The sequence below is a fragment of the Stegodyphus dumicola genome, chromosome 5 (assembly GCF_044657685.1).
Source record: "Stegodyphus dumicola isolate Sdum_Otavi_A_Nest chromosome 5, ASM4465768v1".
Lineage (NCBI taxonomy): Eukaryota > Metazoa > Arthropoda > Arachnida > Araneae > Eresidae > Stegodyphus > Stegodyphus dumicola.
The window spans coordinates 153688046-153701942 of record NC_140772.1 but is presented as its reverse complement, the minus strand read 5'-3'; the positions used below and the strand labels follow the sequence as shown (position 1 = coordinate 153701942).

The following is a 13897-nucleotide window of genomic DNA, read 5'->3' as shown; positions in this document are numbered from 1 at the left end:
TTTATTCTTTCTTAAAGAATCATAAAAATATATTGTCATATAAGTTTCTCTAAAAAAATGCATAATTTTTAGAGGGCTATGAATTTAGTCATACTTTATGATTTTAAATTGAATAAAACTGTAGTTTGATATGAACTTGCACATTCTTCGTGATCTAGTGAAGGTATTCAAATACATATTATTACAACAAAAACTCTTTATGAACTATTTCTCATTTACCCACTAAAAGCCAATAGGATTAAAAAAAAAGTAATAAAAGTGCATATACACAAGGCTTTGGACTGCCTTCTGAAAATATAATATTCCTTAATATGTTTCTGTAAAATGTTAAGAATGTATAAAAGTTTCCCTGAAATTCTAAAAGTTCATAACATGAGTTAAACTACTAGTGATTAATTTATGTAAGGAAAATCTCAAAAAACAAAGAAACACCTCTTCCATAGAATCTTGGGCTTTTAAATAATTTTTTCTCTCTTTTAAATCTGGATATAAACAATAAGAAAGGGTTTATTACCATAATTTAGGTAAGGTTAACTGAATATGGCACAGCTCGTGAAGGCTATCTGCCTCTTCAGAAACAAAATAATTCTGCCACAGTTACTTTTGCTCCTGAAGACAGGTGAGTGTCTGATTGCTTTCAAAACTGGAAAAGATTTTTCAAAACCTAAAACCAGATGAGGTTGCTGCTTTGCCTAATTTTAAATTTTGAAAGTGTTTCTCTTTTAATCTGATTTATGTAAACATTGATATAAGAATTGAATATACAACTGATATAAAAATAAATCTTGAATAAAAAATGTTTGCAGTGCAGCCAATTTTGGTGGGCATAAGAATATATAATATCATGCAGCCAGAATACTTATTATCCACACAATCTAGCATGTGTTACCATCCCAAGAGACATACACAACTAGGCAAACAGTCAGTTCTTAGGATGTTAACCACTTAATATGGCTTAAGATATTTTATCGTTCAAACAGTGGTAGGAAGTTTGAAAAGGTGTTTAGAAAGTAATAAATATACTTAAAAACTCATGTTCCAGTTTCCTTTAAATTTAAAGTTTAAAATTTTATATTATACATATATTTATTTTAATTATTCTTAATTTTTATGAATATTTCTAGCATTATTGTAATTAATAAAACACGTTTCTTTTACTATATATTACATACTCCAGCATAAAATTATCATTTGTTTTTTGCCCTTAAATATTATATGACCTAGTTCAAATCCAAATATTACTTACCTTCATTTTCCATATAGCATCAACCAAAGATCTAAATTCGGTCTCTAGAACATCAAAAGACCCATACTTGGTGCGAGCTAAAGGATGACTTTGTAAGTTATAAAGTGCTCTAATGAGAGAGGCGATGTAGCTTGATACCATTCCTTGGTTAGACAACTTGAAAATTAAAAGAAATTCTGTTAGAATAACCACAGAAACCTCTTTTTTAAAATCTTTGTCTATAAAAAGAATTTTTTATTAAAAAGTAAAAACTACATGCATGTGTATTTATTCAGAACTAATATCTTAATGTGACTGCAAAATAAATCCAGAGGCATCAGCTCATTCGGTAGAATATTGAAATAACAAGAAAAAGTCCAGCAGACTTTTCCTCATTGATCCATGGATAAATAAAAATGCCAACCAAAGAAAAGTGTTTCAATATGTTTTTATACACCCACTTTCACATTTGTATGGATCTTCAAATAAATATTTGTGTTTACAAGTTCACTTGCAACTACAAATAAACATCATTTATCTTGCAGGCACTAAAAGCTCATATTTACTACATATTGTTAGTAAAACTGAATTCTGTTTAAAAATTTTCTCTCTAATGTAATTCTATTTCTGTTTCATTTTAACAAAAATTCAAAACAAAGTCTTAAGCTTTCTTACTATCATTATTTTGGTTTATTTTTAATATTTGTTAGAATTTATTTCACACACTGAATATCTGTCTAAAAAGGGGAAAAATAGTCATTTATAATTTTTCATTGAAAAATAAGAAGAAATTTTTTTTTTTTTTTTTTTTGTTTGTTTGTTTTTTTTTTCAACTGCCATGGCATCTGCTCTTTGCCTCCATCTGATCTCCCTCATCCTTCAGAAAGAAATGCTGTTAATTTTATTCAGTTTAGCAATAAAATCGTAGATGATTCGCCTGTAACTTGCTACACTGATGGTAGCAAAATTGATGGCAGGGTTGATCTTGCATTTTTTGTCTTAAAAAATGGTCTTGTATTTGAGCACTTTCAATTTAGAATTAGAGATGAATGTACCGTTTTTATAGCTGAACTTTTGTGCTTAAACTTTGCCATCAAATGGGACTCTGAACAAAATAGTGCTGTTTCAGACTATCTCATTTGTACTGATTCCCTTTCATCCTTGGAGATCTTAAAATGTATTTCTTCTAATAATATCATTATCGAGATTCAAAAAGAACTGAAAAACCTAAAAGATAAAAATATTTCGGATGCATCTTTATTTGTTCGTGATCATACAGGTGTTGTTGGAAACGAATGAGCCAATTTCCTTGCTAAGACTGCGACTAAGCGGGAAATTGATACTTTTGTCAATATCCCTAATTCCTTTCATAAGAAGGTCATGTATGAAAGTATTGTGGAGTCGTGGAACCACTAATTCATTAATTCAAATAAAGGGAGCACAACTAAGAGATTTTCCCCTTCTATCAAAATGAGATTGTCATGTCATCACTTCTTCACAAACTATAAATTAACCCAATTTCTTACTGGCCATGGAAATTTCAAAAGCTATTTGAACAGATTTAAGTTGTGCCCCGAGTCTGTCTGTGATTGTAGCATCGGTGGCGAGGAGAATGTTGAACATGTGCTTCTTCTATGTCCTAAATATGAGAGCGAAAGAAAAGTCTTGAAACTGGGACTGAAAAATTTTAATATTAACTGGCCTATATAATTTTACCAATTTATTTCCGAGAGAAGTGCTTTTAACACTTTTTGTCAATTCATTGTAAAACTTTGTAATCATCCTTAATTTTATTTCAGTTTTTTCTTCTGTTTATTTTGTATTGTGTTTCATACTTACTTCTGTAAGCCCCATGTGATACTATGTGGTACATGGGGAACGTATTGTGTTTCTTTAATCAAAAAAAAAAAAAAAAAAAAATTAACACCTAATCTTCTTTTAAGCTCATATTCAAAAAGAAAATACGCATTACACATATTTGTTAAAAATGTAAATAAATTTGTTTTAGAAGAGGGAAGATGAATTGAAAGTTTTACACCAACTATGGGCATTAAGCTCTAGAATTTGAAGAAAATGCAATCGTTAATATGTAAAATATGCTTTCATTTTAATCTATTTTCCCATCTTGAATGAACAAATAAAATGATGCTGAAGAAAAAGAGAGAGGAAACTAACATTAAACATTTTAAAATAAAACAAAATTTTAAATATCATTTAATGAAAAATAAATTTAAGAATAAATTTTTTTTAATTAATATTTATTAAAAATATAAATAATAAACTGAGTAAATGAAGTACATAATTCAAAAAACCAAATCTTTAAACAATACGAAGTCCGAAATCCAAACTCATAAACATTTCTTTCAATTAAGTTATTTAAGATGCTTTGTTTTTTGTGCTAACACTTTCTTTAATATTTTAAATAGGCATAATTTCTTTTCAGTTGCAAATTCCGGTAAATACCATGTCAAGAATAAACACTGAATTGTCAAACAAAAATTTTTTTTATCTCAACAATTTGTCATTTTGTTTCACTTTCGGTAATAATATTTTCTGGATTTGGAACTATACTCTAAATTTCACTTCCATTAGTTGAGCGATTTTTAAAAGGCACTGTTATCGCAATGTAACAGTTCTGTTACATTAACTTCATTTATTTTTATTACTACTTCTCCACATTTCATCACAAATTCCATTAATCAGAAAATTTCGCTTTTTATTTGTGATATCCAAAGAAATTCAAACTCATAATTATTATCATAAAACTTAATGGACATCAGCTATACAATATTGGCAATGTATCATCAGATTGGTGACTAAACACATGTTGTCCTGCTAAAAATTTTCTTCCTGTTATTGCGCATTGAGGAAGTTAAGCCTGAAGCATATTAGTTTTGTTATTTATTATACTTACATCTATTTCTTAGATATGTTTATGATATTATTATATATGCTCATCTGAATCCTGATGAACTAAATTTCCACATATACTTAAGGCAGTACTTTTCCATCACGCAACCTGCCATGCATTTCAATGGGTTTTTAATATTGATAAAAAATTTCTGGTTATAAGAATAATTTATAGATGGCAAACACACACACATCACATGGCAGGTGATCGCCATCACTTGCTATGTGCCAAAAAGGGTGGTAGGTGCATAACAGAAAAGTACCTATAAGGCTTATCAGAACAACAAATCAGTTATTATTAACTAAAACAGCACTAAATGGCTTATGAATACCATTTACAAGATTTATTTTTAGAAATTTCTGTTTAATTCCTCCTCGTTATGCTTAACACTTTACAGTACTAAAGTCTTATAATTTTGGTCAAATATAATGTCAGCATAAAATGTTTCCATGTTGTTTGGCATTAAATTACTAATATTTAAAACAAAAAAGTTTTAGACAACACTATGTGAGTCCTTTCTCAAGCTGTGGTGAGTTGATAGTCATATGGTGATGAAAGCAAAAAATAATTTTGAAAAAGATTGGCAGATTGGCATAAAGGTTATATGATATTTACTAAGCGTAAAATTAGTGATAAACTTTGAAAGAATGCTTTGGTTTGCGATGTATGCTCAGCGATAAGGCGGCTGTGGAACAAAATTATTTATCATATAGATTTATGCTAATAAATGATTTTGTTTCTTCAACATAGAAGTGTTTCATTTAGGGCTAAAGTTAAAATTAAGAATCAGGATGCTTATTGTGAAATGCTTTATTATGAAAAAAATGCCTATAAGTACACTTATTATGAATACTTAGTTGATGCAACGTAATAAAATGCTGACAAAATTTAACTATTCCAAGGATGTTTGATTGAACTATAAAAAAATAAAAAGATTACCATATAAATAACAAATATAATTAGTAACCATTCTGTTGTCAAAAACTCATCTGTTATTTTTAACAAATTGCATTCCAAAGACAAAAACTGTTGCCAAAAATGATAATACAATAATACGCAAATTAAACAATTATAATTATTAAAACATTTGTGAGTTACTTTCAAACTAATTATTTACATTTTATAGCATTACATTCACTCCCCTTCCAGTAACGAACATTAAGTCAGAAAGATTGGAAGAAGCAATGGTTCTTATCATCAAAATAATAATAAAATTAATGTATAAATAAAATATCCGTTTTTGAATCACAATGGTGTCTTAAGAATTCTACCAGTTCGGAATTGTCTTAAACCTTTGACACGCGGTGGTCGCACCTTGAAACCACCAATTTTAGAATATTTTTTCTCCTCTTCTTTTCGAAATTTTTGAGTGAAAAATCAATTGATTACTGATCTTTTACCTTTAAATAACACAAAATGACTGCAGAATCATACATGTTTTAGGTCTTAGCAATTCAAGTCGGATGCCTTTTAAAATTTGTTTTCAATGAGACAAAATAACTTCCTTTTATTAATATAAAAAACTTTAAATTTCAAAAGTTATTCATTGCACATCATGATTTTATCACAAACAATAAAAGATAGCAATAATTAAACTGCATATATAAAAAAAACTCTGTATGTATTGCATTTGCTTTGTGGTTTCAGGGCGCGAAAACTGCCTTACTAGAGCATTGTGTCACAATGCTCACAATGCTCTAGAAGCTTGGGGCCTTGAAACCACTGCTCTTCACAATGGCATTTGCTTGCTTCTCAAATAGGAATGTTTATTTTTACCCAGGGATATAGAAACGGGGTTTTGAAATCACAGAGTTATTTTATTACTAAACAATAACAATACATGCACCTGCCGAGTAAAAAAGGTCTTTCTTTTCCAGAGACTTTTCTCTGACCTCAACACACTTGCTCTCCAAGCTAGTATTGTGATTTTATAAATTATTTCCTGTGGTTTAAATTTAATATAAATATACTTTGCTACAATTAAAAATATAAATCGCTTAAAGTTTTATTTAAATTAAAAATATTTTCTGGATATTTGGGGACGAAATACGAATAAAATAAGTATGAATAGGAAATGAATGATCCGTACCAAAGCAAAAAAGACCCAAGCCCCCACCCCATTACATAAAAAACCACAAATTTCATGTGCCAGATGAAAAGAAACTAAATAACACTGGACATATACCAGTGAAATTTAGATCCAGGCAGTGTTCATTTTGTAGCACAAGGAAGAAACCTCATAGAAGAAGATACATGTGCGAAACGTGCAATGTGGGTCTATGCACGTACCAAAAAACAAAACATGCTTTGAGTAGTGTCACAAAAAAAAATTTGTTCTTTGAAATTAAAAAAAAGCACTCAGCCTTTTTTTTATCCTTATTTGACTGAGTTTTTCTATCCATTTAGCCAAACGTCCTTATTATGTAGGTACTTATATTTTCACTGCTACAGAAAAATTACATAAATGTTTACTTTTTTAATTTTTTCTGAAGATTTACTTTGTAAAATAATGTAAAAAAATTATATATAATGCAATTCTTACATACTTTTTTTTTAATTCATAAATTTCGTCATTTATTGGAAACGTGTACGGAGAAAGGTAAGTGTTTTTTCCTACTACCTAAGTTTCAAAGTCCTAGACGTGCGGTGGTTTCATAGTACGACCACCACCCACAGAACAATGGGCAAGAGTAGATTTTTTTTAAGTTCATATATTCTTTGTCTCTACGATCATAATATTATATTTCTACAGTTTTTAGTTTAAAAAATTATAAAAATAATATCGCGCGCGTCAAACGGTTTAATTTGACTTTAGGTTAAGCCACAGTTATTTTGGTTTGAATTTCAATCGGCGTAGGCACATTATTTACACAATTTAGAATTGTATGTTTCTCTTGTTTAGGGATTTGATGTGGTAGAATATATGCTGGCTTCAATCTGTCTATTGATACATTTACTTCTTTATCCTGAGATTAAAATATTTTACTGCACGATTGATAGCCAAATACGGACCTTCCTATAGGGGTTCGAGTTACTTCCAAACTCTGCTAATGCGAAGAAAAACATGAGCAGCTGATTCTAAATCTTTATGTACAAATAATTTAGGGATGCCTTTCTGTTGTATTTCCTTCAGCCAAATTAATTCCATATACTTTTGTAATTTATGTATAAAAGTTCCAGTTGGTGTATGACTCATTTTCTCTTCAAAGAATTCTCCAGAAATATTTTCTCCATGTACCCTTTCCACTATAGTATAGCTAGTATCATAGTGGATTGCTATTCATAAGCCTAAAAGAACTGTTGGTAATGTTTCACTCCAAATTTTATTATTATGAGCTCTTAAAGCAGCCTTTATTGATCCGTGGAGCCATTCTACCTTGCCATTGCACTACGAGTGATAGACTGTAGTGTGTGAAAGCTTAATGCCGCAGATTCTTCTTAACAGGGTTTGAAATATTTCAGATGAAAATTGAGTTCCTCAATCAGTTATTAGGTGCAAGGGTATTCCAAATTTTGCTATCCAGTTGCTATAGAAAGCTTTCGCTACAGTTTCTGCTGAAATGTTTTCAAGTGGAATAGCTTCCATCCAATTTGTGTATCTACCTATATATGTTAGACAGTAGGTGTTACCATTTGATGGTGGTAACGGACCAACAAGATCAATGTGTACTTCTCAAAGATCTTTTTGATGGCATTTGATATTTGCCAATTATTGATTTTGTATGCTAGGTTATTTTAGATTTTTGACATGGAATACAAGATTTTGCCCAATGCTGAACATCTTTTTTGATATTTGACCAAATAAATTTTGAAAAGATTAATTTTATTGTTGATTTTATTAAAGGATGAACCGACTGCCAAATCCAAAGCATCTGTACACAACAAAAAAGGTAAGTTTGGGTTGAAGTGAGAGAGAAGAGCAACATTTGCTATAGCTTGTTTATATTTTTCAAATTTTTCATTCATCCAAGTTATTTTCTGATTATCTCTTTTCTTTGCGCCTTTTAGGTAGTCATGTAAAACAGCCTGAGTACTAGCGGCGTTTTTCAAAAAACGATGGTATAAACTGACCATTCTGAAAAAGGTTCGTAGTTGATGAACAGTGTCAGGCAATTTAATATTAAGAATAGATTTAACCTTGTCAGGAAGAGGTTTTTTGATCCCTCAGGTGTAATTAGAAAGCCTAAAATTTCCAATTCATTATTTCCAAAAGCAGATTTAGAAATATTAAGTCTCAATCTTGAATCTACTAAGAACCTGAATCAGCACCTGAATCTACTAAGAAAGACAGTCCTGTGTTTTTGTTCTTCACAAATACACAAAACTTGCAGCTGTCATTGATACCAGCAAAAGTAGTAGCCGCTAATCCTGTTGCAGTATGAAGTTTTCCGACTTCTCTCCCCAAGCACATGGCGAATAACATTTCTCAGGTTGACAACGATCACCAAATTTAAAATGAAAAAAACAATATTTACCTTTCGCATTAAATCTCTTTTTCGAATGGCTATGACTTCAAGATGTATTCCGGTGATGATATCTAAATCTTGGTCTAGAACGATCATTTATTTGCATTGAATCAACTTTGTCCTAAGGCAGCTATTCTTGCAAATAAAGAATCATTAACATTTGGCGAAACAGCATAAATTTCTTTACCAGATCTCCTCTCATGAATTTTGTTAGCCATCGTGGTCAATTTCTCTAAATTTTCTTCACTGATGAGAAGAATATTCTTATAAAATCGGGCATCTTATCCAACCATAAAGATTTTAGCTCTTTTCAGGAAAATCGCCTGTGGCTAGAATTTTCATTTGCTGCAAAAGTTGACTTGGTTTATAATCTCTGAGGTCTAATCCGGTAACCAGATGCTGAATTTGCTTATTTTCACTTTCTTTGAAAACATTTAAAAGTCTTTCTTTCATCACAGAATATTGATTAGGCTTAGTGTTTTTAATAATGTCCCTTATATTTTCAACATACTTTGGTTCAAGCTGAGATATCAAATAATTGAATCTAGTCTCAGTTGTGATTTTATTTATTTGAAATTGGGATTCCACTTAGAAAAACCAAATGTCGGGTTTTTCATGCCAAAATGGTGGAATTTTAATGCTTACTTTAGCTTCAGCATCTATTAGTGTAGTTGCTTCTGTTATGTTTTCCATAGTCATGTTAAATAAACAAGTCAAAAGCTGTCAGGTCACCAAATATAAGTACACCTGTCATGAATCCTCGGTTGATACAACATAATAAGATGCAGACAAAATTTTACTATTCCAAGAGGATGTTGGAATGAACCACAAAAAATAAAAAATAAATAAATAAATAAAAATAAAATTAATAAAAAGATTTATAAACACCAAATATAATTTTTATTCACCAACTCCATAGTTAAAAAGTCATCTTCTGTTATTTTTAACAAATTGCATTCCAAAGATAAAAACTGTTGCCTAAAATGATAAGACATGCAAAGTAACATTTATAATTATTAAAATATTTGTGAGTTACTTTCAAACTAATTATTTACATTTTATGCCATTACATATTTATTAAGCATATGTTATTCTTGGAATGTAATTCTTTCTTCTTCACAAAAAATTTCTAAAAAAAATTTCAGGTAATCAGAAAGTCTGAATATTAGATCATTTTAGATACTAGACATCCACAATTGACTTTGTATTTATTCATTTTCTCAATACAGCTTGAAAAAATATTTGAGTAATAGTTCAAAATTCAAAAACTAGGCTAAAAGTTTAACTGGTATATAGCAAAGGTCACATGTGCAAAGTAGCATTTATATACCATGGCATGAGTTGCTTGAAATATCCCGGACTATATAGGACTGGCACGAGTTACTTGAAATATCCAGGAATATATAGGACTGGCACGAGTTACTTGAAATATAGTAGTTGTAGTTTTTGCCTGCAACTTATAGGTTATGTCCAAAATAGTCAAGATAACTGGAAATTCATTTTAGGAACTTCTGAGAAAACACAGCATATGGAGTGCAAAAAAATTCAAGCAGATTACACTGAATGCCATACCAAACAAAAATTGAGTTTTCTCAATGACTTCTTCTAATTATGATCAATAAAATTAATCTTCCTGAAATTGCAAGTTGAAACATGTAATGATTTCTTCAGATTCACATAAAAGGAAAAACATTAATATTTAAGTTTTGAATTTAAAATCATTTTGAAGTTCCATGGAATCCAAGAATTTCAATATCCCATCCTTAGAAAAAATAAAATGTTACTGATAATCCAATTTACATATAAGAAATTAATTAAATTATTTAAGTTAGATCCCAATATGTAGGTTGTTGTGTTAATTGTATAAAAAAACTAAATCATTTTGTACACATAAACATGAAAAAGCTGACAGCTTATTTTAAAATAATTTTATTTCCTAAAATAGCGGTTTCACTTCAGCATATGCTGTCTTGTGTCATTTATTCTATGCTTTCTATAGAAAAGCAATTGAATTAAAAATAAAGCGGAAGAAATTGCTTGACCTATTTTTCAAATTAGCTTTTTATTCTTCACTCAAATCAAAAGTTTCTTTCTTTCTTTCTTTTTTTTTTTTTTTTTTCTTTCTTTCATAATTGTACTTGTAAAGGCCATTACGTATTTTTTTTATTTTAGTTTACCTCTGCTAAAATCACTCAACAGTTATTAAAAGGAGAAGGAAGAAAATCATTAAAAAAAAATGCTTGGTTTACAGTCTCAAAAAAGAATGTTCAGTTGCATCATAAACAGTTTTCACACTTGTATATTGTATAAATGTATTTTTTCGAACATAAAGCAGAAGAAATAAGAATTGTATATTTATATTTAACTACACAAATGACATAAAAATGCAAAACTGTCATCAAATTTACATCAAATGTTTCTTTCCATTCAAAACCTGTTTCACTGTTTTTGAAATCATGAAAATATGGAATTTCTTCAAAAATCTAGTTGTGTCTTAGAACTTACCCTGAATTCCAGCACGTGGCTCCTATGGTCATGAAGTTTGCCCACCCCAGCTTCGGATGGCCCCATAAAACAAATCCAAGCTGGCTAAACCTGGCAACGGGGTGGCCATTGAACGGGTCCACCACGGCCAATCCATTGGCCCAGAAATGTCCCCTGCAAGTAATTGCAGACTGGCACGTTATTATGGGCTAGTGCACCATCACGCTGGAACTATATGCGATCACGAACGACAGCCGGAACATCCTGCAGCAACTTGTAATCCTGCAGCAATTCGGTAGCACCCCTTGCAGAAAAATATTATAACATAAGCCATTTGTACATGCAGGTAAGAGGTATGGGCCTATGAGGTAGTTGTTAACAATACCCACCCACACATTCACGGAGAAGCAGGTTTGGAATGCATGTGGACGTGTGCCATGTGGATTATGAGTTGCCCACACATGCATCTTGTGGGTATTGAAGATGCCGTTCCTGTGAGAAAGTTGCCTCGTCCGTGAATAGCACATCCGATGGAAAATCCGCCTGCGCCGCACACTGCTGCAAGAACCAATGACAGAAATGAACTCAAAGAGGGTAATCTGTCTCTTGCAAGGCTTAGACTCTCTGCAAATGGTATGGGTGCAAGCCATTTTCATGCAATACTCTCCAAACGGTGGAATGACTCAGCTGCAGACGAGGTGCAATAGCTCTTGTACTTGTCTGAGGTGATTCATGCACAATGTTGAAGATGGATTCTTCAATGCGAGGTTGTCGTGCATTTCTTCTTCCACTCCTAGTGTCAGAGGTGGCTTCAAATGATCCATTTTCACACAAGAGACCGATGCGACCTCTCGAACATTGTATGCTTCGGCATACGCCTGTTTGGAAACCGTAGCACTGCTCTGCCATTCCCATTAGCAGCACCATACATGAGATGCATGTCAGCTTTTTCCCTGTGCGTAAACTCACTCATCCCGCTCGACACCAGAGTTGCCAATGATCCTCTGATGCATCAGATTGTGGTTTGTCCGGTTCACTACCACCCTCTACTGCTGCAGTGCCAGCCAATCACAGCTGTAGTTCCTATTACTGTTAGTGTTTCCTTATTTGAGCATTTATTGTGAATGCTGTATTGTTGCAAAGAAGCACTTTGCGTTGATTTTGTACATAAACACATTTTCCTCTCATGTCGTTTTTTTTGCATTCCTGCCTTAACCTATCTTTTTAGACCTACATTTCTATACAAAAAATGCATGTTTTAGTATGCTCCACCACCCCTCCAAGTTTGACCCATGATCTATGAAACACCCTGTATGGAAAAAGGGCAAATGATAGATTGAAATTTTTTAAAGGATAATAATATAAGATGAGAACAAAACTGGATGGCACAGCTAAAATTAAGCCATGTAAGTGTCAGTAAAGCACAGAGTGAAAGGAGATCTTATACCAATTAGGCCAAAAAATAATGCTCATTAATATGTTACAATGACCACAACTTTTTTTTTTTTTTTTTTTCAATTTATAAATTTTAATATTAATGAAAATTTCTTTATAACGGTTACAAAGTTTAAGAGTAATTAAAAATCTGTAAACAAAACTTTTTAAACAGTTTTTTTTTTCATAAACTTTGAAGAAAGAGGCTAACAAAAAATACTGGGTACTTACGTATTATCGCAACCAGGTTGGTGCGATTTGTAAGTTTGAGTAAAAAAGTATGAATAGAAAGAAAATGTACATTTATTAATTAGAGATAATTTTTAATACAGTTTTTTATATTATTTTGTTTACCCTACTTACGGCAACCTTATGTTAATTTATTAAAGCGAGGTGTGCGTAGTTCATAGATTCGTTCGTTGCCTACATTGTGCCATTCGTAGATGTTTTTTTAAGTTAAAACATGTCGTTGTGTACATGGATTCTTGTCAAATATTTTTGGTTAGAAACTTTACGTTTTTGCTATCTAAATTTTTTGTTTTTGTTTCGGATTTTTAGCTTAAATCGTGTGTTCAAAACGTAGTTTTTGCATATGCGAAAACCGCGTTTTTGGAGACATTTTAGGCTTAAAGTTCGAAATATAGACAAGAATCCATGTACACAGCGACATGTTTTAACTTAAAAAAACATCTACGAGTGGCACAATGTAGGCAACGAACGAATCTACGAACTACGTACACCTCGCTTTAATAAATTAACATAAGGTTGCCGTAAGTAGGGTCGCCAAATTTGGCGATTTATGTGAATTTTGGCTTGGTTGCGTTAATACGTAAGTACCAAATACTGTAAATATCATTCAAAAACTTTTCAGAATATATTGATGAAAATGCTAATTTTTGTTACCTCATTCAGGATGACCAAGGTGATTTTTTGAGTCACTTCTATGGCATAAAGGATGTGAGGAACTAATAGACCAGGTCGAGATTTTAAGTATACTAAAAGACTATAAGCTCCAGTTTTTATTTTGTCTGATCTATTGCCCTAGAAGTACAATGATAAAACTTTTATAAGACATGATGTTTTACATCTGAATGAAAACTAATTTCAACATATTATAACAGCATAAAATTATGAAAAAAATAATAAACTGAAGCAAAGTGACAAAAATAATTTGATAAATGATTTAAGAAATTATTAGATTAAAAACAGATAAAGAAATACTTACAACATGTTTATTTTTCTTCCATGAGCCTAAATTATAAGAAAACAATCATATAAAATTAAAGTTTTTAGCATGCACACTTGAAACAATATTTTAAATTTCAAAGAATATAGAGTAAAAGCTTGACTATCCAGAAAGCTCAAGAAATGCTGAAT

General features: G+C 31.1%; 1 protein-coding gene across 5 annotated transcripts in view; it reads right to left on the bottom strand.

Annotated features, from left to right (window-relative positions):
* Positions 1-13897, bottom strand: part of HPS1 (Hermansky-Pudlak syndrome 1 protein) — a 133554-nt gene that overhangs the window by 48981 nt on the left and 70676 nt on the right. For all 5 annotated transcript variants that reach the window (XM_085817254.1, XM_085817255.1, XM_035372423.2 and 2 more), the window contains 3 exons: positions 13746-13771; positions 13424-13561; positions 1247-1402 (listed from right to left, as the gene is read on the bottom strand). In XM_085817254.1, the coding sequence (XP_085673380.1) occupies positions 1247-1402; positions 13424-13561; positions 13746-13771 (320 nt within the window). The remainder of the gene's footprint in view (positions 1-1246; positions 1403-13423; positions 13562-13745; positions 13772-13897) is intronic.